The following is a 27,519-nucleotide window of genomic DNA, read 5'->3' on the forward strand; positions in this document are numbered from 1 at the left end:
TCTCCTGGAATAAGCAACACAGGCGTCTGTCCCAGGGATAAACAGACTCCTTCAAAGCACAATTTTGATTCATTACTGGAGCAGGGTCATTATATGCATCGGATGGAGACTGGAGACTTTTGAAAAATTATTATGTTTGTGTAATTAAAGACTAGCATAATACATATGCACAAAAGTGTAAAATTTAGATAGAATGTAAATCATATTTTCTCATTTTCTTTAAATGTCTTGACTCTGCAGTTATTATTTGGCAGCTACCTTTTTTCTTTTTTATTTAATTAACAGAGAGACAGATTATAGATACTATATATCTTGTGACATTTTTAATCAGCCTTACAGGTAAGATATTTAAAGGTAGAAACTTGATACCTAACTTCATCTGGAGGTCCAGTCTCACTTTGATTCTTCAGAAAATCTGATCCTGCATATACATCTGTAATTTTTTCTTATGCTTAACATATACATCTTTGAAGAAGAGTATACCATGCATGAATGCATAGATGACAGTTCTTCTTCAACTCAGAGTATGAACAGGTCAGGGCTGGGGTTAAAAGTTCTGGGACCCATATCTCCTCTGATCTTCTCTTAGCTGTTTTTCTTTTGTTCAAGACTCAAGTATTGGAAGAACTGAAACATGCTGCCATATATGCTAGCAACTGACAAGACAGTAGCTGCTGTCTGTGCGGTGCAGAAGTATGATCCAATGTAGGCAGGCTGGACTGAATCTTCTGCTAGCTTGATGATTGCTGTGCAGCCAAAGCCAGTGCCTCATAGCCAGAGATTTCTCTTTTATCTGTAATTTAGTATATCTAAGTAGGTCTAAGGATGTTTGTCGTCTCTGGGCCCTGAGCTGATTTTCCAGACTTGCTGGATTTTCAGTTTGCTTTCCCAGGTTCTTTAGTCTGCTTCACCATTCTGTCGCTTATATTTCGATTTCTGATCCTGGTCCTGGTCCCAGAACTTCCTTGCAAAGTTCTCATGTGCTACTGAGGACCTTTCTGAATTGTTTCTGTTGTTCTGATTGTTTGGCAGCAGATCTGGTAGTCTGTGGAAGTGATACAAAGTGCAAAACTGGGAGACAGAACAGTATCAGTTTACCAAACCCAGAGAACCTGTCGATGCTGAGAACTAAGGAAACATCATCCTGTCTGTGCACAGGAGCACCAGGCTTCTCAGAAGAAATGACTAAATTTAGGAAACAATCTTCAAATACTATAGTAGTGTATGCTTATTTTTTGCCTTAAAACATAACATGCGTATGTTAATAAATTTAAATCCAATTTATAGGCTGTGTACTCTTCTGAACTCGCTCTTCCCAGCCTCCAAGATGGTAATCTCAGGAATGTTTGAAAGTGGAATAACTATCATTGTGGCAAAAGAAGCAATCCTGCCCTTTTGCTCTCCTGCCAGTGTTAGTTTTGCCAGCTCAGCTCTCTGGTACAGCTGGATAGTAAACCAGATCAGGGGACAGACCTGACTGAAAAATACTTCCTTACCACTAATTCCCTATTTTGGGATACAAGCTGTATGTTAGCTTTCATATTTTCTATTCTAAAACATACTGTAGTCCAGTACTGTAAAACTTGGGTTACTCACAACACAATCTTTTAGATAAATATTTTAAAAGAAACAAATAGAAAAAGACAACTAAAATTCTTTCTTTGGGGCAATAGTATAGGTACTGTTTGAGTTATTGATATATCACAAGAATGGAAATCTTTACATCCAACTTCTGCTTTTTTTCTTTTCGATTTAGCCTTGCATTTGTTTTAAGAAAGTGAATATGAAATAAAAGCAACTCTTCCACCTACTTCACGCTACCAAGCAGTGAGTTGCTTTAAATAAAGTAAAATTTTCTGATAGATATGCCAGAAAAAAATAATAACTCAGCTTTTTTTTTGGGGGGGGGGTGTCAAGACCTACTTTAGATTACCTGGCATAAATTTTATTTCATATTACATGTATATGTATGTACACACACAACATACATATTGATCAACTTGCATAGATCAAGTACATTTTTATACCATATACAAATGTTGGCATTTTTACCAGCTGCAGAGAGCATGAAAATCAGAAACAATAGCATCTGAATTAAGTGATAAAAATCAGTGAGCTCACTTGAATTTTAATGTTTAATACAGCTTCTACCAGGAAAAAAAAAAGATTCTTTGTACATAATGTTTGACTGTCACAAAATGCTCAGTAGATGAAATAAATGCATGAAGAAAATAGTGCTGTTCCACTTTTAGAAAATTTTTTATTTTGATTCTTGAATAGTAATATAAAAAGAAATCTTAATTTTACCAGTGAATTCATACTTTCTGTTTTTTTTAACATAGCATAAGAAAAAGAGTGTTCATGAGAAATAATGTGTATGTATTAAGATAAAATTTGAGTTAAATTTTCTATTAATACCGCTACTCCTTGTCTAAGGATTTTAAATTTTATTCTTGCAAGCCAGATTATTATCTTGAAGTAACCAGTGTGTGGAAAAGATTCTTCCAGGAATTTTCTGAGTATAAATGTGACATTGAAGGTTTCAGCTTGCCCAGTGGAATTTATTAACTGTAGCATAACACAGCGTATGAAGAAAAAATGAAAACTGTCATCTTTTACCTACTTGTGCTTTACATTTTATTGGTAGTGGTGAGAATAAGAAAAATAATGTTTTTCTTTTTTTTTTTTAAACTGTCTGACTAGAACAAGGGAACCATTCTATTGTATTGCCTCAGCACATACAGTGCTCTAGATACTAGAGATTAGTGAATTCCCTGGTCAGGATGGCACACAGGTAGATTGCTCCTTCCATAATATTATCAAGACCTCTGTTTATCCAAAGTTTGAATAATGCTGGAACAGGATTTCTAGCTTTTACTTTAGATATTTTTCTATAGTATAATTTATCATATTGCTAAAACTTTTCCCTAATGTCAATCCTAATATTCCTTTGCTTACTTTCATTCTCTTAAGTACACGTACTTTCTTTTCTCTTCCATTTTATTAAACTATTTGGATAATTTACTCCTGTAGTTCCTTATCTATTAGTCCCTATCAGTCAAGTCATATATAGGCATACCTCGGAGATATTGTGGGTTTGCTTCCAGACCACCGCCATAAAGCAAATATCTCAATAAAGTGAGTCTCATGAATTTTTTGGTTTCCCAGTACATATAAAAGTTATGTTTACACTATACTGTAGTCTATTAAGTGTGCAATAGCATTATGTCTAAAAAAACAATGTACAAAATGTGACACAGAGACACAAAGTGAGCACGTGCTGTTGGAAAAATGGTGTCGATAGACTTGCTCGACGCAAGGTTGCCAGAAACCTTCAATTTGTTTTTTTAAAAAAAAAGCATTATCTGCAAAGCGCAATGAAGCGAAACGCAATAAAACGAGGTATGCCTGTACATGCGTTTTGTCTATTAACCTTGCATGCTGGGGGAAATGAAGGGAAGAGGAAATTTTTTGTATGCTTGAAAGGATTAGAATCTTCCCTGTAAAGCTTCCCAGGTTTTGTTGTTGTCCTTTGACCTCTTAAATTCTTCTCCATACTAAGTAAAATATTTAAAAGCAATAGACTAAATATTTCATACACTCTCTTCTGAGTAGAATCATCTTCTAATATTGTTAACTTGAATAACACTTCTGCTTTCTCAGGTTATTTGTCAATGTAAATTGTTTATATCTGTTTTTACCTTATAAAATATAAAGATATTTAGGTCTTTAAGAATAAAGCTGAACTTTGAAATTGTGATTTTAATAGGAGACCCGTTAAAACGTTTTAAAAACAATTTAAAGAAAAATAGTTCAACTGCAGCAAATTAAAAATCAGAAATTCAAACTAAACAAACCCTTACTCAGGTTTTTGAGTGCCTTATTCTGAAAGTGCTGCATATCCTATCTTGCTTTTGTCTTCCTTCTAGTGTACCTTCCATAAACCTGTGAGGCTCCTGTTAGACATTTGAGGAATCAGTCAGTACTTTCTGGGACAAATATGTTTGCTGGCTTCTTCAGCATTGCTTGCTTCTGCTCCGTGTTAAGGTAGCACTGTGTCAGAAGATGGATGAAGAAGCTGTAAAACAAGCAAAAATCTCTGAAATCCTAAACAACTTAACTTCTCCAGCACAAACTTTTAATACTGTTTTATTTCTAAGTTGTTATTTAAATTATTAGAATTAAGTATTGGTTGTACGTATTTTTTAGAAATACTGAAAAGCTTCTCTGCATAGCTGTATTGGTGAAAGCAGTGGATGCAAAATGAAGACTATCGTTTTAGCAATTGTAGATATTTATTTGCTAATTTCTTTTCTTGTTGATAGCACTTTTTATATTTTACATGTTGGACTCCATGCTGGAGTTTTACAAAATAAGAAATGAGCCTGTATTAGAAAATGATTACTCTATAACAGTCTTTTTTTTCCTTCCTTTTGTTTTTTTTTTTAGGACCGGAATAGGCCCTATGACACTTTTAACTTGCACTCTTTGGAAAATTCCTTAATGGATATGATAAGGACTGATCATGAGCCTCTGAAAGGTAAACACTACCCTCCCAGTGGCCCACCAATGAGTTTCGCTGATATAATGTGGAGGAATCATTTTACAGGTTAGGAATATTCATATGTCCGTGCTTGCTTGGTGTTTAAACAAAAATCAGCTTTTCAGTATTGCTGTAACCTTTTTGCTAATGAATGAGTTGTCAGTTATGTAAAACTCTTTTCCCTTCTTAAGATAATGTTCTCTAGGAGAGTAAGGTGAAATGTCTATACATTTATTGTAAGTGCACAATCATAATATTATCTAATAACTGGCATTTCTGAAATTGCTTTCATTTTGTGTATTAGCAAACTGCTCGGTTGGGTCTCCTGCTGCAGTCACCCACTTCAGAAAATGTACAGTGAAACTGGAGTCCAATCATTCTGTTCAACGTCTTGTTCAAAATTAATATTACTTTTGGTTTTGGATGATCCGCTAATTTATGGGGTTGTAAAACAACCACTTGATCATGCTAACTCCGTACAGTTGTTTCACATCTGTTTTTATAAATGTATCTTGATTTGGATTTCATACAGCTAGAGGAGAGCCAACAAGCGTTAGATTGTGCTAAGTGCTGGGAAATTTTGATTTCTTGTGCTACAGGACTGTATCTGTTCTATCAGTTGCAGCATGGCAGATGAAACTATTTCTAGTACTTACCTGACACTGAATAATGAAGAGTTGGGGCAGTTTTTCAGTGAATAATTATTCCTAATTGATCTACACACTCATCTGGCTTAATCTTTCATTGGTTAAATTTCAAAACAGGTACACAGTCTTGCTCGCAGAGTTGCTAAGCATTTTCCTGTGAGGACTAAAGTTAATAATAAACCATCTACAAAACAAGTATTGAGCTACATATTATTCCCAAACTCTAACAAATCAGGACACTGGACCCAAAAGAGAAGAAATATGCTTTTGTATGCACTTATGCATATACATAATACATACTCTTCTGATAAGAGAATTGCCTCATCTCTCCCTGTCCTCATGTATATATTACATATGAAAAAACATTTCTGGTTCATGTGCCTCTTTCACCATCTTTCTGGGTATGTTTTTTTTATACCATTCCAAACTGGATTCTGTACTCTCAGCTTTTTTAACCTGTGCTTTTCACTATTATCCTGAAACTTCCTGTGTCACAGCCTTCATACTTTCAAGTCTTTAAGCGTTACTCAGCTGTCTGAAATGGCAGGTTGATCTTGTCTAAAATGGAAAGTCTGACCACAGTCCTCCAACAAAAGTGTTAACCTGAAGTTCATAAAAATCAAGCTCTACAAAATTGAGGTTTCTGCTGGATATACATTTTATATGGCTGATAATTTTCATCTCTATCAAAAAAAAAATCCAAATTGCTGTTATGGAGATTTAAGCATTCATTATGTCCCATTAACTTTATTATAATCTAGCTAAATATGTTTAAATATACAAATTGAGACTCATTTTTTAAAAGCTGAATTTCCATATGAACCTGAGTAATGAAAAAGAGGAAAACAGGATTAGAAGTTGTATTACTCTAGAAAAAGACTTTAAAATCATACCAGAGTCATTTTGCTTATACTTCTATCATTGTCTCTCTTAACCATTTTTTTTAATGTTTCAGATCACAATCTTAGAGGCACACAAAATAGTAACGGATACAACTCTTTCATTCTTTTGTGGTGTTAGCTTATCCTATCAAAAATAGTTTCCAGCAGTCAGCTGAGCTATTTTTATTTTATGTGCTGTAAGTGGCATATACCACAGCTGCAGCTCAGTGTGTCATAACACCATTTTATATTGAAATTTTGTTGATATCTCAATGCATGAGGTAAAAATGGAATTCTTAGTTTTATTAAAATTCATGCTTTTCAAGCAAAATATCCTTTTCCAAAAAAATATTTTTATCTCTGCTAGGTTATCAATTTATGTAGGAGACTTATTAGTCTAAAGAGGTATTTGAAAGCAGTAGCAACTGTTCTTCCTCTGCTAAAAGAGGAAAAGCAAAGAATTGAGTATTAATTGTAAAATTTGAGTTAGTCTTTTCCATTTGCCAGTAGGGCTGTTAGCTTAATTTTCTCTCTACGAAAGGTTCCTGTCCATGGCTGAACGTCCTCTTTCCAACTATGAGATCGTCTCGTTCAGTGCTGCCATCAGTGTTGTCCCTCCTGCCTTGTTACCTAGCTCCTTTCCAGATCTCTGTCCAGTTACTGCTGGAGAATTCTTGTCCGCTATTAGTTCTCTCTCTCTATCTCTGCCCAGCTGTTGTTTTTCCGCTGATAGAATCAATTCCCTCCCTTGCTTTCTTTTCCTCCTCCCTTCAGCTGCAGAGCTGACTTTGCTCACCTCCAGCCCTGGCCTGACCTAGCGTGCACTCTCCCCTCCTCCTGGTTTCGCACCGTGCAGCATGACTGGCAATATTCGCAGGAGTGGCTGTTCCAGCACGGATTCATTCTCTCCTCCAGGAAGAAGCGTCTTCTTCCTCTGTGTTCAACAGATCTACCTTATTATTTTAACTTAATCCTTTTCCTAAAAAACTAACCATTTCTCTGCCAACTTTGATCCACTCAAATCATTCTCCTACTGCGTTTTCTCTGTTGTCTTTTCAGAGAAAATTGATAGCTTGACTCTTCCCTTATACCTGTAACTTTCTCCTTTTCCCCTACCACAGATGCGGAAGGTTTTCATTTGCTGCCCTTCTCTGTACCTTCCTCAGATTTCACTTCATCTTGTAATCTCACTTTCTTATTTATCCAACTCTCCTCTGGCCCTCCCCCTTACAGTATCAGCACATTTTAGTCTGTAAACACCTTGAGAAAATATGTGATCTACTGTGCTTGGTTTTGCTTTGTTCCACCATTGTCACTTCTTCATTTATGTTCTCCTGAAAGCTTTTTGAATAAACTGTTTATATACTTCAGAAATTTGATTTTCAGTTCCTCCTAGACATTCCAGTGTGAATGCCTCTTGTACTAAATTGAACCTGCTCTTTCTGAAATATAGTAACTTAACCAAATTTCAGAGCTAGTAATCCATCTTTGTTTTCCTTTTATAGTCAACTATGTTTTGTTTCATTTTTTGTTTTGTTTTCCTTGAAATCTTGGCTTCTTTTGTCATCTGTGACTATGTCCTCTCTTAGTTTTTGTGCAGCTTTTTCCTGTATAGATAGTAGGTAGAACTACCACAAAAAAACCCAAATAGTTAAACAAAACAAACAAACAAAGTAATGAGATGGCTTTCTTGCAAATTACTTATCTTTTTAATCATTCACCTTTTGGTAAACGAGCCTTGTTTTCTCAGGCAGTTTTTGCTAGGAGCACTTACATGTCACTTGGCCTTATTAGTTTTAATACTTACCATACAAGTTTTTAAACAGAAGAGATGAACAGATGAGTAGCAATGGCCTCTGGTTTTGAAAATAGATGGAAAGATTTAATTCTATCAAAAGCTCTGCAGGTCGTGGGACCTACAATGTGTGGTACAAAGCCAGTTAAGCTATTTCAGGATAATGTCAACCTGCCACTGGGCAACAAAGTTTTCACCAAATGCATATTTTAGCGGTACTTTCTGTGTATTTATTCATTAGTGAAATATTGCCTGTAGTGTGTCTGAACTTAGAAACTTTGCTTGGAGCATAGCTCTTAGTGTCGTACGTGCACCCTCACATCCCAACAGATACCTGAAACAAAAAAATAATGGTTTTGGTTATAGGACAACAGCTCTTGATTAGAACGTGAATGGAAGGGTTAACTTTAAAGGTTCTGATATGAAGAACAGACTGAGATGGTTCTGGGATATTTTCTTCTCTTTTGGGGGTAGATAAGTTGCTTGTGCTCTGCTTTGTTCTGTGGGGGTGTGGGGAAGAGGTTTGGGGGTGTGAAAGGAAGAGTCTGTCATCTTGTTTGTAGTCGTTGAAGCTTCGTAGCTGCTATGAAGCTGGTGTGTGATCAGACTTTGTCCTGTGGGCATGGAAGTTGACAGTTTGTTTCAAGGTCACTGAAGCAGGTCACTTTTTTTTTTTTTTTAATGCTCCACTTGGCTTTGGGAGGGCATGTGATTCAGTGGCTTTTTTTTTGGTGTTGCTTGCAAGTGTGGATGGAACAAGAGAGACTGCAGGGTTGTTAGTGCAGCAGAAATGAAATGATCTTCAGTCTCACAATATTGAATTACTCACATTGACATAGTGCTAACTCAGTCTGATTGGCGGCTTGCTTGGTCCCCTCCGCCTAGGATCGTTTAGTTCTTCTGGGGTGTTTCTTGCTGTAAGAGAGAACTGATACCTAACTCTGAGGTTTCTGGACTTAGATAAATCAACAACTTACCCTTCTATGCTGCAATTTATCTTGAGACCAGTCTTGGGAGAAGGTTTTCAGTGTCAGCTCTTATACTGTCTCTGTCCGATCCACCCACCCCGGCTTTTCCTGCTAAATAGGGATATTCTGCTATAGGTTCCTCTCTTTCTGTCTTCATAGTCTGGGGATTGTGTAGCTTTACAAATTATTTTATTTTTTCAAGCTTTGAGAGCTAAAGACTGTTTGTTTAATTTTTAAAAGTCTCATTTTCTCCCTCTCCCAAGACAGTTAGACTTCCCTACCCCTTTTTTCTGCTATCAAGACCAATTTCAACATTTGTTTTTTCCTCTTTCAGTCAATACTCAAATCCTTTCCTCCCTCAAAGAGGAGGGAAAAAAGAGAAAAATGTACAATAAAGGAACTGATAAGATTCTTCCTGTTAAAGATGAATTATTGGATATGGCCATGGGCATCTGGTTGATTTGTATGTCATTCATAACCAGGCCTACATTGCAAAAGTGTAAAAATTTTCTAAGATGGTTTTCCTGAACTACCTGTCTTATTTATTCTCTGGGCTGCCAATAAAATATATCATACATTACAAAAATATTGGAGAGATTTTTCCTTGAGCGAGGAAAGGACATATTTGCAATATTTTATGTCCTATTGGTACTTATTATGCACTGCTTCCACAAAATGCTGCCAGGAAACACTGAATTATGAAAATAACTATGGGTATGTGCTATTTATTACTGACTAAACCATTTTCTCTTTCCTACATCAGTGTCTCCTGTCTATGGTGTAATGTGTCAGTGTTGCAATATGTTTATCAGTGTCAAACTATTGCATTACAAAACAAACAGAGGCATTTTGATCTATAAAAAATATTTTGATCAGTAATAACTAGCAGCTGCCCTTGTTCTATTTTAAAATAATTAAAGAGTATTTCAGCTGTGTTAGATCATGTGCTATACACATGTTACTGACTGGTCATGAAGCTGAATAAAATATAAAATTGGGTGAGAAATCATAACCATATGAAATATTTTTTTATTGTACTGTTATAGTAGATAACTCTGTAATATTTGTTTTTCATTCGAAGTCAGAGCGAAAACAAACTTCATAATGTGCAAATCCCCAACCAAGCAGAAATTCTGAGTTTTTATGATGTATCGATGAGGCAGATCTTCAAGTATCAGTATTTGGAGGCAACGCATGTACAAGGACAGTTTCAGTAGTAGGTTTTATTAAAATTAATTTTACTGGATGTCAAACTCTAGAAGTGATACATATTGAATCTGTGCTAATTATGTGATCCTATTTCAGTAGAGAGTACACACTTGCTGACTAAGCGTTTGTTGATTTGAGATTGTTTGAGACTTTGAATACAAATGAAAACCATTCAGAGAGAAGTAGTGTTTATGGGGAAACTTTTGATTTTGTTTTTCAGTACTTACTATGGATACTACTACATAAAATTTAAGACTTTTTTTTTTAAAGGTAACTGAGCTATATTTTATGAGGTTTGAGCACAGTGTTTGAAGATTGTATGTGAGTTAGAATATTGGGATACATCTAGAATAGATGTTTGCTTTTTCATCTTGATCTTCATGTGCATGGTTTTGTTCATGTGCACTGAGGGTTTTGCACCTTCAGTGCATGGTTTTGTTCTGCTCTAGTTGTTCGTACATTTTTTTGGTTTTGGTTTTGCTTTTTTTAAGCAAAGGTGTAAGCTTGCTGTGTGACCTGAGGAAGGTGAAGGTGAATGACCATAGCTGTGTTCCCAGTCAGCAGCTGCACACAAAGGTCGTGCAAATAGAGCAAATGTCACCTCAGCCCTAGAAATGGGGCCACCTAGGCACAACTCTCTGTAACACTTGTTAGAAAAAGTGCACTGTAACAGCAGTTCTTAAAATCTTGATGCTCATCAGACTCCTTTCTGTAAATACACATGAAAAACAGAGTGAGTAGACAGATGTGTTTGCGCATCTATTTATGTGTAAAATTAGGCCACCCGAGCTAATCCTTTTAAAGGAAACATGCTCTATTTCCTTTGCTTTTTAATCACTGCTTATACAAGAAAATCCTTCTTTAATCGTTGTTTCAGGACAGAATATGACCGTTAAAGGATTCATATTTTTTTTTCTTAAATTAAAAATAGTGTTTACTTCAATGAACCTGTACTATGAGCATACTTCTTAATTCTGCTGCTGACATCAAGCATGTCCTTGTCTTTGACCTGCTGAATCTGTTTTCAGGAGGATTTTTGTTATTGTTTAGGGAGCTGGTGATGCAGATATCAAGTTTTCCTTCTCTTTATTTTCGTTATTTCATTATGCTGTTGAGGACTGGCCTCGCATATACCTAAAACTCTTTTCTTCTTTTTCTCCCTTCTCTCTCCCCTCCCTTCCCTCACAGTTCTGGGAGTTTTGTATGTTTTAATGTAAACTGCTGGTGGAAATGATTGCTTTCGTATTGGTTGTTTTATCCCCCTCCTTTAGATTACCAGTATTCAAGTACAGTTCTAGAGCTACATGTGGAATGGGTATATGTGTACAGATACTTGTCTATGCTTTATAAGTAGAGCTAGATTTTCTTTTATATTCAACAAGTCTTGCTGTTAAAACACTAATATTTTGAAAATATAACTGTTTTCAAGATAAAAAACATATTTGTGCAACTTAAAGATATGTAAGACCTTTGATTTGCTTATGAAGAATGCATTTCATAGTAATGTATATATTATTACATTGTATATATTATCATATTTTATAGGTTGCTTTCTCTACTGATTGATGGCATGTATTTGTTTACTCAATGATAGGAAGAAGTTAGTATCAGCAAGCTTTATTACTGATTTTCATAACTGATGATTAGACACTTCTGTTCACGTTGCCACGATATGTACTTGCACAGTAAAAATACATACTGTGTAAGCACAATAGATGTCCATTGCTTCCTTTGACAAACAATAGTATTTTTGTTCTACTGAGTATGGTAGTTTGTAAAAGATCTGGGTCTCAAACAGGTGTTTACATTATATGTGTGACCAAAAGGACGATACACAAAGAGAGAGAGAGAGAATAAAACACTGAAACCTCTTCATGGAGTTTTTTTTAATTTGTATAATTCTCTAATCATTCATTATGGAAATACTAACAGACCCTTACTTATATGACTGTTGTTGAAATTGTTTTGGGCCTGTATATTGAAGTAGTGTGGCATCAGTGTGAAGTGTCTATTTTTGGGGAAAGAAGAGAGAGGGAATGATCTGTGGTCTACTCAGGTAAAAATGATTTAAATTGTTATACTTCACCTGCTTTTTTGGCCATTTGTGAATCATGGAGCAGAGACTCATGGTTGAGCCAACAGCATTTGTTGGGTTGTGCTGTAAACTAGACTCCTTGTTTGAGCTGTTTGAGGGAAGGCTGCCCATGCTTTGATTTTGCACTTTGCATGTCTGAACTTCACTCTACACCACACTTGCTACCTGTTCCTCCAAATAACTATTGCAGCTTTGTATTGACTTTTGTTGGCACCAACTTTGAAATCATATGATAGAAGAGGTAAGAACTGTAAAATACTTATTATGCAACTAAGAAAAGGACGTGTAGTTGACCTAGTCCTGTTGCTGGTTTCATCTGACCTTGCCACTGGAATCTCTAGTCTTAACTTGTCATTGATATCAACAATGGTCTTAAGAACTATGTGAGAGGAAGTTCTTGTTCCCAGTACGTTCACAGATCAAAAGCAGGAACTAGCTTTGCTATTTTCTGACAAAAGTCATGCCAAATACCAATTGCTGTGTTAGTATAAATGGTCAGTCCTGGTGAGAGCCATGAGGTGTAACAGTGCAAGAAGTATATAACCAGAAAAGCTTTCTTGGAATATTGACAGCAAAATTATGCAAATAGCTAACTATAATCTTAAAAATCCTTGACTGAGTGAGTGTTGATGTCCAATAGCTGTTTAGGGTTTCACAAGTTAAGAACCAACAAAAAAACCCCCAAAACCCGCATAATGCACTTAAGACGACAAGATGGGTACCATTCAGAAGTCTCTTAAAGCAAAAGTGATACTTACAGGTCTGGAACTGGTTGGTGATTGGTGTTTCCAAGTTACATTTCAGACACAAGGAAAAATAATAGTAATAACAGCACAAAAATACAATGATGAAATCAAAGATCAATTTTACAGATAGTTGTAAACAGGTCCCTAAAAAGAGAGGATTTTAAAGTCAAGATTAGCATGACCACTGTAGGCAGGCATGGCACTGGACACTCTCAGAACCTGTGATAGTGGTAAACCTGTGCCTGATATCCAGGATTGTCATTTTTGGAACTACTTTCTTTCTGAAAAATATTTGTGTAACTTGAAATTATCCAGACAATTCAAAAAAATTAATTACCTATTTGTCAAAGATTTAATAAAAATGTTTAAATGTGGGGAAAGGTATACTTCCTGAAGTTGTTGGGAAGATTTTAAAATTGTTTCAGAATCATGGCATTTTTCTACAAAGAGAGAGATGAGTTCAAACAGCCATGATTATACACACAATATCAATCATCAGTCACTGAGGTATGCCCTCTCAATAACATTTCTTTAGAAACATCTGGAACAGAGTAAAAGAAATACATGAGGCAAGGCTAAAGAAAGAGAAGGATGTGTTTTAACCTGGCAGATGTGTTGTCCTGACTTTGACTGAAAATAGGAAAAAATGGCAAACAATATTCACTGTAAAATTTGTAGGCCAAGAAAATATAGACAATAATTCTTTTAGGTCTAAAACTGTTACTGGTGTGTCAGTAAGGTATATAATTAAAGTCTTGAAATCAAGGTGTATTGTATATAGGCTTAATCTTTAGTTTATGATTTCTCATAGTGGCACCGAATAAGGACACACAGTCTTTTCTATTTATTGTTGTTCTTGCCGTTTTGTTAGGAGGAAGGAAAACTTGTATGACAGGAGTTACCTTATGGTTAGAGAGGTTAGGTTTAGATTGTTCTGGTGACATAGCACTTTTTCAACCCATATGCAAACAAACGCCAAGATATTGCATAGGGAAGAACAGTGGAACAAATCAACTAAGGAACCTGAAACTCCTAGCTTCAAGTACTTGAAGCTTGAATAGACAAAGAAAGGTAAAATGTGAGTCACTTTGGCATTATCATGGAAGTCATTTGGAATATCTAGAAAGCAATAACTTGTCTGAACTGGGAAGGCAAAAAACGTGTTTGCTATCTTAACCATATTTACTCATTGAGAATTAAATTTGTCTTCTGTTGAAAGCATTTCTACCTGACTTGTGACAATTGTAAATTGACCAAAAGTATAGACAGAGCTCTGAAATGACTTTGAAAACTAATGCATTAGGAAAATAGTAGATATAAATTCATTTCATTCATCTAAGTTAATATCCTGTTATTTCCAACATAATTCAGAAAAGACGCACGTACAAATGTATGTGCTTAGAGCACTTGAGATGTCCTCTAAGAATGAAGTTGGAGTGTCTGCCATGGCAAGCATGATATCGGACGCGCAGCACCTAGGCAGGCCGCCCAGGAGAATCCATCTGAGCGCTGCTAGTAGAGAGAGCTCCAGGAATGTGATGGCCTAGGAATCATGCAAAGAGCAGCCTGGGTTATACAAAAGTGATTGAACCCTTGTGTGTACTCTGAAAGGCTTAAAGAGTAGAAGTATGCAACTGGATTCAAAATAAAATTTTTTTTTTTGAATTAGCCATTGAAAAGACTTATGTTAAAGATTAAGAGTTTTTGTTGCAGCCTAAGTACAGTAATAATGTGTGTTATAAAAGTATATAATTGAAAATACATTCTGTAGACAGTTATGAAACCAAGACAAGCAAACCGAAAATGGCAGATGTACACTGAATACAAATACTGGGGCCGTTGTTATTGGAAGGGCTCCTATTTATGACTTCAGTGCACTGCTGGAGTCTATAACTTCTGTGATTTAACTTGTATGCATTTCTGCTTATTGTGCTTAAGGTTCTTGAAGAGTAGAAATTTTATCCAGAGATTTCATGTTAAAGCTATAATTGGAAATGTGTGCTTACATAGACTTTGTAGAGGTCTAGGTAGCATAAATGTGCTTTTCCCTTAAAATGATTTTTACTATAGTCATGTCTGTGTTTAACCCAAATATTTTCTTCAAAGTACATGTTTGTAACTGCATTTTGCAGTTTTATGCTGCGCCTTCATATAAATTAATAATTTTGGTTTTGTGCTCTCCACTTGTCCCTTAGATAATTATGCATTTCTGTCATCTGCATATGGCTTGTTTTTTCAATTGAATAATTTGTAAAGTATTCAAATACTGTATTTAATTTGAAAGGCTATATAAAAAGGTAACTAATTCTCTCATGATGGGTGCATTAGCAACTTGTTTGAATGCTTTTCATACAAGTGTGTTTTGATAGTGTTTTGTTAGTTTGCTGTGGAATTGGGGGTTCTCTGAAGACGCACAGAATTATCCCACACTGTCGCTTAGCCTATATGAGAACATGTCCTGCTTGTGCTGCTCTGTATTTTCTGCTCCTCTTAAAAGATAGCTGACAAGAACAGTTTAAAAATAGCAGGCCAAGGGCAGGTGATAAAATGTCATGCAAGCAGCACCTGGCTCAGCGACTGCCTGGAGGGAGAAAAAGCCCAAGCCCAGATGTCACAGATACGGTTCTATTTCTGTAGCTGGTCAAACAGCAGAATTTCAGCTTCAGCGAAGGAAGAGAGAGGAGGCAACCCCCACGCAGTCTGCATTCGTATTTTACTCTCTTTTTTTCATAGCAGTCCCCTCTTTTCTATTACAAGTATTAATTTACAAGTATAGCTTATTATATATGCCCAATCTCTAAAAAATACCTGTAACCTCATGCTCATTAGTATACTGTTAAGCAAGGGGAGCTGCTATCAACCTGACAAGATTTCTGGGATATTTAGCAGAGGCATATGCTAACTGAGATAATGGCAGTTTCAATGGTTCTGCAGTGTCACATTAATGTGAAAATATATTGTGATCTATAGGCGATTATGTCTGTAACTAGGAATTCTGAAATACTTAATGAAGATCTCCTAAGAAGTTTTGTCTAAGGAGTTGGAAACTAAAATGGAAATTTTATTTACCTTTCTTCTCCCCTTGCCCTGTTTTCTGGAGGTTTCTGGAGGTTTCCTTTGTTATACTCTTACTGTGGGGGCACTTTTTTCTAAAGGAACGAGCAATTTATCATCTGAAGAAAATATATTTGTTTTTTTTTAAACTGCTTGTGACTTGGTTTCAGAAGTGTCCTGAAACCTCTTGTTACATCTGTTCAGAAAGAGTATTAATTACAGCACAACAGTCTCTGTGACTTCAAATAGAAGGCTTTAATTTCTTCGGAGGAGCTAAAAATATTGGAGAAGAAGAAACTAGAAGATTGGCCTCAGTTCCGTTCTGTGAAAGCATATTTGTTAAAACAGTTTGGTAGAAGTAGGGAAGGGAATTTACACTAGAGGAACTTACTGGTTAGATTTTCTTTAGTGTAGCGAGTGGATCTTGAGCTCCCAGGTTCGAGTGCCCATGTATTAAAAAAATGGAAGCCGCCTGCTTCCTTAGCACCCAAACTTAACCACAAATCTAACGCTAGAGACAGTATATGAAATGGATTTCAACACTTGTAAGTAACAAATATATAAAGGAAATAATTCTTAAGTGGCCATAATGATCCTTTTTTAATCCTTTTCCAACCAAGGACTAATATCAGTTTCAACTTTCAATTTGTGCGTGTGTGTGTGTGTGGGGGGGGTAACTAAGAAATTCCTACTTTCCTCAGGGTATGTTTTTTAATGCTTCAGCTTCAGTATCCAGGAAACTAAGATTAATCTGAACAGTAGTAGAATCAGTTCATTTCTTGCTTTGAAAGTGAGCAGATTTTTGTGGGCTAAGTCTCCTTTCAAACAAAGTAACTGAGTGTGAATTTCTTCCCATTTCCAGTTCCTGAAGTCACCAGAGATCTTCTCAGCCAACCTTTCAGCACTTAAATCTCACCTGAGGAAATTGGCACTATTTTGCATCTCTCTAGCTCCCGAGAAACTGGTGTCAGACCAGCAGGGCTTATTTCAATTTCAGGAGAACCTTCTTTATATTATAGTCTCATGTTAGGGGTCAGGAATAAATATTCCTAGGCCCATCTGTACTTTTTCAAATTACATGTGAATGTCTGTGCTCAGTCAGACCAAAGCTCCCTCCAGCCCAGTATCTTGTCTCAAATAGTGAGCAAGAGCAGCTTCTTAAGGATAAATATAAAAATGGGGTAAACACTCCCCATGTCCAGTGATCTGTAATTCAAGGACTTCTGGTGTCAGAGGTAGCATAGAAAATAGTGATTTATTGTTACCATTACAATTATGTGTACCTTTTAATGCTGTACTCTTTATTTGAAGCCTAAAATAAATAGCAAAACTGAAGCAAGCAGAAGGTTGAGCTGTGAAGTCCTATTTTGAGGGAATAAACATAGTATTTTCCTAGTACAAAGTAAAAGGATGTACTAAAGATGTTTATTTCATTGTTTATTTTGTTATATTTTCAGTATTTTAACTACATAATATAAAAGCTACTACAGTGTTAAATATCTTAAATGTGTACTCTTGGGATGTTATCTTTTATAGATGGAAGTTTTGGCTACCCTGACTGTTCATCCCCTTTGGCAGTCTTTAATATTCATGAATTTAATTTAGTCTTGAAATAAAAATATTAAAAACAACTTTTATTTACATTCCAGGGCGTATGGGAATAAACTTCCATCATCCAGGAACAGATAATATTATGGCTCTTAATAGTAAGTAGTTAACATCTAATGACTAATACTGTCATGTTAAATATTCTTTCTCACATATATATGTGTATGTAGCTGTACCATCAAAGACAAAAATGTGTATTAATAGTTGAATTGAAGTTTATGTGCACTGTCTTAAAATAACTTTCATAAATCAGTTATCTCTGATTTTCTTGGTAGAACTGGTGATTGAACACTTCATGTAGCTGCACTGTTCCACTGGAACCTTCATAGTGCCTGCTCTAGACAGCAGTGCAGAGCAAGTTTCTGTTCCTCCTTGCGTGTGTGTGCGTGCACACGTGTTAAATCTGTAACTTTAATTTCCGATATCTCTCCAGACATGCTTCTTTTTGTTGGGATGTGTTGTTACAACTTTTGCCTAAAGTTGCATTGACTAATGGCATTTAGTTTCTTGGTTTCCCTTGATTTTCCGAAGAAATTTTCATTGCCACATATCTGTAATCTGAAGAAAAGATAATGTTTATGGAAATGTCCAGCAAACTTTTCCAGGTTTTTTTAATCTTCAGTGAACTAACATCTCCACAGAAAAATTTATTTAAGTATTTTGAAATGTAAGTATTTGCTTAGAATGTTGTATTAGTCAGATGCATTAACATTAGTTTACTAAATTCTTTATAATTTGATTTTTTTCATGGTTTATAATTTCTTTTACTTTTGCACTGTCTGTATAAGTCATTGTATTGACAATATGTGTATTGACAATAACAAGTGTATTGTTGAAAGCTTCAGATTTTTAGATTCTTATAATTAGATTTTATGTAGTACCAAACAGGATTAAAATTTAATTTTGTAATTGTATAAAATTTTAAATTTCTAATAGACATTTTCAAGGAAATAAGCAGTTGAGCAAGGTTTAACTTTTAAGCTTTAGGCATTTAATGCCAATTTTAGAATATACAAAACTTACTGTTAGTGTTCTTTTCCTTAGCTTTACATAGTTAATGACATGAAATTTTTGCAGTTTCTGTTGTCATAGGTATCACATATGCCACATTTTGTTATAGGACACATGAAATTATTTGAAGTCAGGTAATTAATTGGGAGAAATGTTCCATTTAATTAAAAATACTATTGAACAGGAAAGCTGATCAAGTGTTTGTGTGTGTAAATAAGTTCTACATGGTACAGTCTGCTGTGCTTTGACATGAATTCTGGTCTCAGAATAGTTTTTTTGTTTTTATGTGGGCATTTCAATAAGCTGGTTTGAATAGTAATAGAATTGTGAAAATGGGAGATTTTGTTTGAATTTGAGTTTTTAAAAATGATCAATATCTGTTATAGAATATGTAGCAGTATTTCTTATGGAGTAGGGATTTTTGGAAGATGGGATAAAAGTGAGTTGTCCCAAAATGAAACATCTCTGATTTTATATAATATGGTAGCTTTTTGTACGAGTTTTTCATTCCTAAGTGGATGAATGTATTCTATTCTGATTTCTTTCATTGATAGATAAATTTTAGAAGAAGCTGCCTTTTTAATGGGAACAAAATTTAAGAAAATTGAATTTCTTACTCCCTGTCTAATCCCTTTGAAATTTTACAGCCAGCTCTGTAATCTGCTTGGTTATAAAAATAAAGATCCTTCCTCGCTATAGACCTGGTGTAGGACTAAAAGAATAGTATAAATAAATGATGGTCCTAAACAAAACGTTTATACATTCCTAGGGATGTTTACGTTACGTTACATACATTATGGGATTGTTTAAATATTAATTGTTTACAGACTTGGAATCATAAATATACAACTTATATGAAATAGTAGGACTTGTTCTTTTGAGTAAAATTCAGCAGAAAGTGCTAAATAAGTACTTCTGCATTTCCCCTCTCCTGCATCTCTTCTGCCTCCCATTCTTTACTAGATGAGGCCAAACCATTTTTGGCCATTACTAAGAGCCCAGAAGCTAGATTTACTGTACTGTGAAACCATTGCTTTTCGGTCTTAAATCTTTGATTTAAAGGTTTGTGAAGATTTATGATCAAAAGCAAGTGTTCAGGTACACAGCCTTAGAAATTACTTGCAGTTGATCATGTAAATCTTCTTTTATATGCAGCTAAAACTGACAAATTTAGAACTATGCAACTCCCATGTGATCCATGTTCTTTGCCATGGTGAAATACACTAAGAAAAGGTAGTTCAAGAAGAAATATTCTTACTTCTGCCAGAATGGCCACAGTTTGGATAAGGAAAATTTCCCAAAAGAGATTTCAGCCCAGTAATTTTTGGAAGAAATTGGAGATCTTATGTAACTTACTCAAATCACGATAATGCTTGCAATATCTATATATAATTTCTATGCAGCCAAACACTGACTGCTGAATCCACAAAACCCAACCTTCACATTCTCTTTATAGTCGCTACATAAGCATTTTTCTCTTTTCCTGCTAAGAAACAGTAATAATCCCCAAGACTTTATATTCAAAGCTCATTTTATCACTAACGGTGTACACAATCTTTCTGAAGTTACATGGTAATCTAGGTTCATGCCTACAGCAATACAAAACTTTACTCAACATGTTGAGCAAGAGGAGAGGTTTTTTGGGTGCTCTTCATCTCTTTAGTTCCTTCTCATCCTTCGTGGCCGCACTTCCAACTGTGCTTTAGCTGGTATTCTTATTTATTGATTACAGCCTTTTGAAACAAGGGATTTTCCTAACTGGCCATCTTGAGCTACTGGCTAGAATTGTTGGGGTTGCTCTGTTCGAGGGTAGGCATTACTTGCCGTTTAATTGACCTTAAAATCTCAAATGCTTAGTAGGCAGGGCTTAGTGCAGAGCATACTATCATCATTTTGTTCATCACTATATGAAGCTATAAGTCATGATCATCTCAAAGCAATGAGTTCCTGAAATAATAATATCAGTGGGATAGAAAAGAGTACTTGTAAATGCGTAGATTATGATGAATGCTATTCTTATTGTTAATGGTATTGTGCCTGTATATACACACACAAACACACACATGTATGTATATAAGCATGTTTATAGAGTAGTGAAGTTTGAAGTTCAAAACAAGAATTAGGCTTTTATTGAGGAATGTGCTGCACAAAATATTCAGGGAGCCTGAGCCTAATCCTGAAGAACTTATAAACAAAAGCAAGATCAAAATACTCAGATTTGGAAACACTGAGACAAGAAGGGGGAAAGCTAATGTTGTTGAATATATTGACTCTTGATGAACTTGCTGATACCAAATCAAATTTAATTTTTGTAAATATCCGTACACTACTTTGTCCTTGACTACTACTTACACAAGAAGTCTGTGTTTAGTAGTAGATGACTAGTTTTAATCTTTAAAAAAAATTCTACTCTCTCTTAAAAGAAAAGTGAACAAATAATGTCACTACTTGATTAAAAACACTATTTCAATTAATATATCATTGATCTTGAGATAAACAGAAGAATTTTTTGTAAAGAGAACATTCAGGTACAGCAGCTTATTAAATGAATGTGACATTGTAATTTCTAGCAGAAACGTGGCATAAATGGAATTATTGATTTTTATTTATTTGTGTAAATTTGTTATGAACTTGAAGAAACCAAGTATTGACTGGGGCACTTTTAGTTAATGTTTACAATACCAATTAAAATGGAAAATAAATTAATTTGCTTTGCCTAAATGAACTCTCTGGTTTCCTCTGTCCCCTTCCTTTGCTAGCATTTGCTCCCATTTGCAAACAAACATTTCTGCAGCTATAGCTTTTGTCCTGGTATACCGGGTTTTCTTTTGAGTTAATACTTGCTCCTTTAATTAGATATATTAAGACTAAGTGATCAGCATGAACACATAATCAGCTGCATGCTAGTTGGTGGGCTATCTCCAGTGCTTCCTGTGAACTCCAGAAAGCCAACCACAAACTTTAGTGGGAGGGTGGTATGGGGTGAAAAGGGAGAAGGGGAATAGATGGGTGTGTGTGTGATCTTCCCCAAGGAAGCACAGGGCTGTGTTGCTGGGGTCTCGTATTAGCTCTTATAAAATGAGTTTACACTAAAAGTAGATTTAAAAAAAAMCCCAAACTTGTTAACTGCTAGAATTTTGTTTTTCCTAAAGTTCCTGTATGCAGTGACTTTGCACTGCTGTTGGGCTTCAAATGTTCCATCTGCTACCGCTGTTACCTTTTCAGATGAGATAAGAATTATCATCTGCGAAGTCTGGTACAGTTTGCTCTCCATCTGACTGTCTTTTCTTTTTTCGTAGAAGTGTCATTTAATTGTTTGCTCTGAATAAAATAGATTGAAAAATATATTAAGGTAACATTTTGGGGCATATTTTAGATGTTTTTGTAAAGATTTTGGTTTTGCTAATATAAATAATAGTTATGCAGGGAAGTGTTCATGCTGTCTCGGAAAATGTAGTGTCAGGGAAACAATTTAATTTTGTATTTTCCTACTTCTAGGGCTTTTAAAATTGCTTTGTCTCCTTGAGATCTGTTGTACTTGGCTCTTCATATCTTCTGATGTATTGTTTTCAAACATATAATGTTTGGATATTACAAAGTTTCTGAAATATGATCTTGTGTTTACATCTTTTGCCAATGTTATTGATATACCTTGAAATGAACAGTTCTTAATAGAAAGTTTTTTGAATTATTTTTGTCTTGCAAAATCTTTAGTTGGCAGCTTAGTAGTTGACAAAAGCGTGTTTTTTGTAGTGATAATATTCTGGGTAAATGTGCAGCTAAATTGCCAGAGGCATTTATCTCCTCTCATAGTTTTCTCTCTGTGTTTTGGGGGGGGGGGGGTCGCCCCCCACCGAGTAGGATTTAAGCTAGTTAAGGTTATACTAGATAGAGGTCCAAAAGTTGATGCCTGAATTTGTTATAAAGTTTTGGATGAAGGCTATCTGGAATGAGTTTAGCCCTCCAAGTCTGCAAAAATATTGACTGGACTTTGTACTTGATTTCTGGTAATGTAGCTCAATTCCAAAATCCAAACCATCAATAAGATAAATTGCTAAATTTCATCATCATCAGACCCTGGCATGAAGTAAGGTGAAATTGTGAATGCATTTTACAGAGTTCTTTTGTATGGGATGTCCACTTAGTATGACTGTGTAAGGACTCTAGATGCATTTTTGTGGAGAGTTGGGGGGGGGAAGGCAAACTAAAGCCCAGGAAGATTGGTACCTTCTTACTGAAATTCACTGAGGTCTTTAGCTCTGTTATCAAGTCAGGTTACTAATCTGTTGCTGATTCATTTTCATGTAGGGAATAATAGAAAGAAATAAAAGATGCTGAGAAATCTAATAAGATTTGCAAAGCCAGACCTAGTTTAACTGTGAAGAGATCAGAGTTTATTTCATTGGAGGGATGATGGGATAGCAAAGGGTTCATAAGAGTGCCAGAGTGTGTGAACTGTCACTTTATACATAGCCTTGTTAGGGTTTTCAAAGTTGGCTATACAAACCCTTGTTAGGAGTGATAGAGTTAGTACTGATCCTGCCTTGGGGAAGTAAAATGGGCTAGCTGATATCTCAAAGTCCCTTCTATATGTGTTTAATAAAACAACAACAACAAAAAAAAAAGGCGAGGGGGGGCAGCAATTAGACATCCTTTTCTCTTCTTTCTCCCCATCAAGTTTTTATAATAGCGTCTGCATTTTCTGAGCTCTGATTTGGCTGTTACTGAGAGCAGTATCTCTTATCAGTGACTGCTAAAACTGCTTTTTCTAGGAGAGGAAGATTTCTTAACTTTTCTTCCTTTTAATCCCACTTGTTAGCTCTTTACTACCTTATTTGTTTTTCCACTACTCTTCCTGCAATGTGCATTCCTTTCATTTGTGTGATCCTTTCTATTGTGAGTGAGTGCCATCTGTTTCTGCAGCATCTAGGATCAGGACTTGCCAAGCTTTTCCATAGCCCTTATGCATGATGCTAGAAGTGACGGGACTTGCAGTCAAGGACTAGATTCAGTAGACTGGAAGCAATATAAAGGAAGTTCCCATCAACCTGGCTGTTAAGAGTGTGAGCTTTTATCATTAATCTACTTTTAAACCTAAACAAAGAAATGAAAATAGATAAGCCTTCCCTCCCGCACAGATGCCTGACCACTAAACGTGCCTGAGGAACAAAGGCCTAAACTGTTGGAAAAAAAAAATAGTTTTGAGTATCAAATGTCAGAATAAAGAGAAGTTTTGCAGTTCACATGTCTTGATGGAGTATTTGAGGTCTGCTGTGTGGGCCTTAAACTGCATACAGCTTGCAAGTAGATTGTGTTTTTACTGGTGATGGGATTCAGCTTGTATAACTGGTGGCATGCCAATATATATTGGCAGGGAGATTGTTGGAACGCTTGCATTGCTAGCATTGGAAAGAAGTGAACCAGAAGGGGCTGTTGAGGCTCATATCACCAAATTATCCCAACACTCATCTGCACATCCAGCCCATCTATCAGTGGAGATTGAGAACCATCTTTAGAGCCACTCATAGATGAACAGCAATTCATCCCAATCCCCAAATCCCAATTGCTTGGATTAATTCTTTCAAATACCTCTTAAAAAGTGTGGAGGACAGAAGTCTTGTCCTTTGTGAAGTTGTTCTCTGGGGCAGCTTCTCTAGCCATACAAAAAGGACTGCTTTTCTAGCCATACATTTTCTTAAACAAGCTGTTCTGTTGCATTGCTCATCACTGAAAATAGTCCCCCAAATCTCCAACACTGAAGTATGCCAAAGTAAAAATAATTTTAAATACTATCCTGGACAAAGTGGGGAGGATGCTCTACAAATAACAGAAGAATATATAGAAAACCTTATTTGGAAGCAAATAGATTTCAATGCACATAGTGCTCAGTACAAACATACTAATGCAAGAAACACAAAAGTTAATATACTGAGCCATGTTTAATTCTTTATTCCTCCAAATATAGTTCTTATTTTTCCACATGTTTACACATTTGACCTGCTCAGTTTTATCATGCTACATTCCTTTATCAGCTTGTTTCTTCTCTAGTTAAAATCCAGAAATTGTTAGCCAAAGAACATTATTTTATTTGCAGTACATTTATTCTGTTTTTATTAAGCATCTGCCTGATTTTTGTATGCAAACTGTTCTTGTCAACTTTGACTGCTATTTTAGTTGGTAAGAAATGTTGAATTGATTCTAAACTCTGTTTATGAACATATAATTTTATTACTTTGCTACAAAATAAGTTACCCAAGCCATTTCAACTTTGTCTACTGCCTGTCATATGCATCCAACTATGTGAAAATCCACTTTTTAAATAGAACATTCCTTACCTATCTCTCAGAGTTTTTTTTCTCATGTTTTGACAGGTCATTAAATAGTCTTGGCCATATTCAATTTTTCATATTCAAGTTTAAGAGAAGTCTAGTACTTTACAAAGATACAATATTCATATGTATAATCTCAGAAATTCATGATAACCCAAATGAAGTCTTTAAAGCAGATGACAGAAATTCTGGCTATGTTGCATGTACTTCTAGCATTTCAGTTTCTTGTTAAATACACACAAATACTTGCTCATGGTCTGAGTATTTTAATGGTATGAAAACAGAATTCCTAGATTGTTCCGTTCATTTGCTCTTTAATGTTAGTTTAAAAAAAGAGTTCTTCACTGAGTTCAAGTTGGGTGTTACAGAGATATTGTTATAGCAGAGATACATTGTGTAATTACGCTTGATTCTATCACCTTCTCTGAGTTCATTAATTCATTTTTCCCTGGAATTGTATTTCGCTTGTGAACTTCCAGATCTCTAAAGAACTTCAGAGACTAACTATTCAAAACAAAGAGCCTGACATATTTTCCTTTCCAAATTTAGAATGTTATTGCATAACTCATACTGTCCTAAAGCAAGTATTGTTCTGAACTGCTGACTGCTTCAAGTCGAATGAGTTTTCCAAGTTAGAAATAAGATACCAGTCTATAAATCAAGGAGGTTCCCAGTCTTGTTAAATAAGCTTTTTTTTTTTTAAGCCTTCTAACCCCAAATTTCAAATCTTAAAATTTTGGCTTTTTTTTTTCATAGAGATAATGCTATTTTATTAATATTTAGGAAGCGTCTCTAAGATTTTTGGGAAATGTATATCTTTGATATTGTGGGCATATCATTGCATGAACAAGATAAGGCTTAGTATCAACAGTGAAGAAAAATGTTTTTAACATTCTCAAAATACTTTCTATTAAGTCTTCTGTAAAATGTGATAATATAAATAAATCACGTTCCTTATGTCTGCATTTGAATTTACCTGATCAGGTTCACTTTTAGCTTTGTTATGGAAATAGTTTAGATCTAGTTCTTTTGAGCTAGCAGTTTTTGGATTCACAAATTTATAATTTCCTTAAAATGTTAACCATCTATTTGATCATGTACAAGATGCAGATCCAGTCCCATATTATAATAAAGAAATGAAAAAAATTAGAAAAGAAATCTCTGTGAGAATAGAAGATTTAACTTATAGAACAGATGAATAACTTGTAATTCACTATCTGCTTTGGCATATGAAGTCTCTTGACTTAGACGTTTTAGTTTGTCTAAAATAAACCAAAAATTTTAAGGGGTGTACCTAACCAGTCAAAATTATTTTCACAGTTCAACATACTTCAATAGCATTATAATAAATACATTTTCTTTTTTAATTGACTCAGTTTCTCCAGTAAAGGCCATCATGCACCGTTCAGGTTCTAGCACAAAGAAAAAAAAATTAATCCTGTCCCTACCTCTGCTGAAATCTGTAAAGAGAAGCTTTCACAGCTTGTGGATGTTATGTTGCTGTTAGAATCTGATTAAAAAACAGGTCAACAAAATTAATTTGGCCATATTATCTCCTGTATGAACACCCTGGAAGTGCATTGGCTCGTCTATAGATTTAAGATCAGATTTTTAATAAGGTCTGATGCATTTGAAAAAGGTTCTCCAGAAGGTTCTCTGTCATAAGTTATTAATATGACCATAATGAAGCTGCTGAAAGCTTTTGATCTGTTTGACATAGGTGACAAGTACTCAAGTTTCTATGGAGATAATTTTCTTAGTGATTTTAAAATGTTGAATAAATATCAGCTCCATGTATTTGGTTTCATTAAAAATTGTTTTAAGAATGTGCTTGTGTTTCAGTGAAACTTGTTAATTGTTTTACCAACTTTCTCCCATTTGTAGCTAGCTGTTTGCCCAGGGAAGCTCTTCCCCACAGTTTCTAATCCATAAAAATTAAGCTCTTAACTGGAATTGACAAAAATAGTTAGAATGGACACTTGTTGCTTCACATGACTAACATCTGTTGTCTCCAGGAGATCTAGTAAGGTGTTTTATGTTTTTACAAGTGCTTCTTAACTTAAAAGGATTGGTTCATAGGGATATTGAGCTGTAAAATATTATTACACCTTCTTATACTGATGTACTGTGACAGCATTTAATTGAACCATGTCAGGTGATGCACAATTCTAGGTTGAATTTCTGTGTAGTCATCACTGCTATTTATTTTTGCCAAGCGCCACTAATTTTTATTTTCTGTTACCTTATAAATGGAATCTGATGTGAAAAATATATGCCACAAACCATATACTAGGAGATTAAAGAAGCTGAGACCCTTCAATCTGGGGAGGAGAAGGCTGAGGGCGGATGCGATGGAGCTTTACAAAATCATGAAGGTGGTGGGTGAGGGGGAAGTAGAACTGCTGTTCACCACAGTCCACAGCACCAGAACTGAGAGACGTTTGGTGAAACTTCTAGTAAATCCATTTAAAATCCACAAAAAAAAGTGCTTCCGTAGTTTACTTTTGGAACTTGCTGCCACAGGAACTGGTGGAAGCAGATGATATCAGCAGGTTCAAAAAGGCATTAGACAGATCACGAACAAAAGGCCTTGTGGGCAGGTATTAGAAGAAAGCAGGAGTGTGCCTCCTAAC

At 35.3% G+C, this 27,519-nt stretch overlaps 1 protein-coding gene across 7 annotated transcripts in view; it reads left to right on the plus strand.

Moving 5' to 3' along the window:
- CPEB3 (cytoplasmic polyadenylation element binding protein 3) overlaps positions 1 to 27,519 on the plus strand; it is a 100,462-nt gene that overhangs the window by 31,007 nt on the left and 41,936 nt on the right. For 4 of the 7 annotated variants that reach the window (XM_026061906.1, XM_026061907.1, XM_026061911.1 and 1 more), the window contains exons 3-4: positions 4,450 to 4,609; positions 17,588 to 17,644. In XM_026061906.1, coding sequence (XP_025917691.1) covers positions 4,450 to 4,609; positions 17,588 to 17,644 — 217 coding nt within the window. The remainder of the gene's footprint in view (positions 1 to 4,449; positions 4,610 to 17,587; positions 17,645 to 27,519) is intronic. The other 3 variants (XM_026061909.1, XM_026061908.1, XM_026061910.1) reach the window with 3 other exon arrangements.

This window comes from Apteryx rowi, unplaced genomic scaffold (assembly GCF_003343035.1).
Source record: "Apteryx rowi isolate R43461 unplaced genomic scaffold, aptRow1 scaffold_188, whole genome shotgun sequence".
NCBI classification, from domain to species: Eukaryota; Metazoa; Chordata; class Aves; order Apterygiformes; family Apterygidae; genus Apteryx; species Apteryx rowi.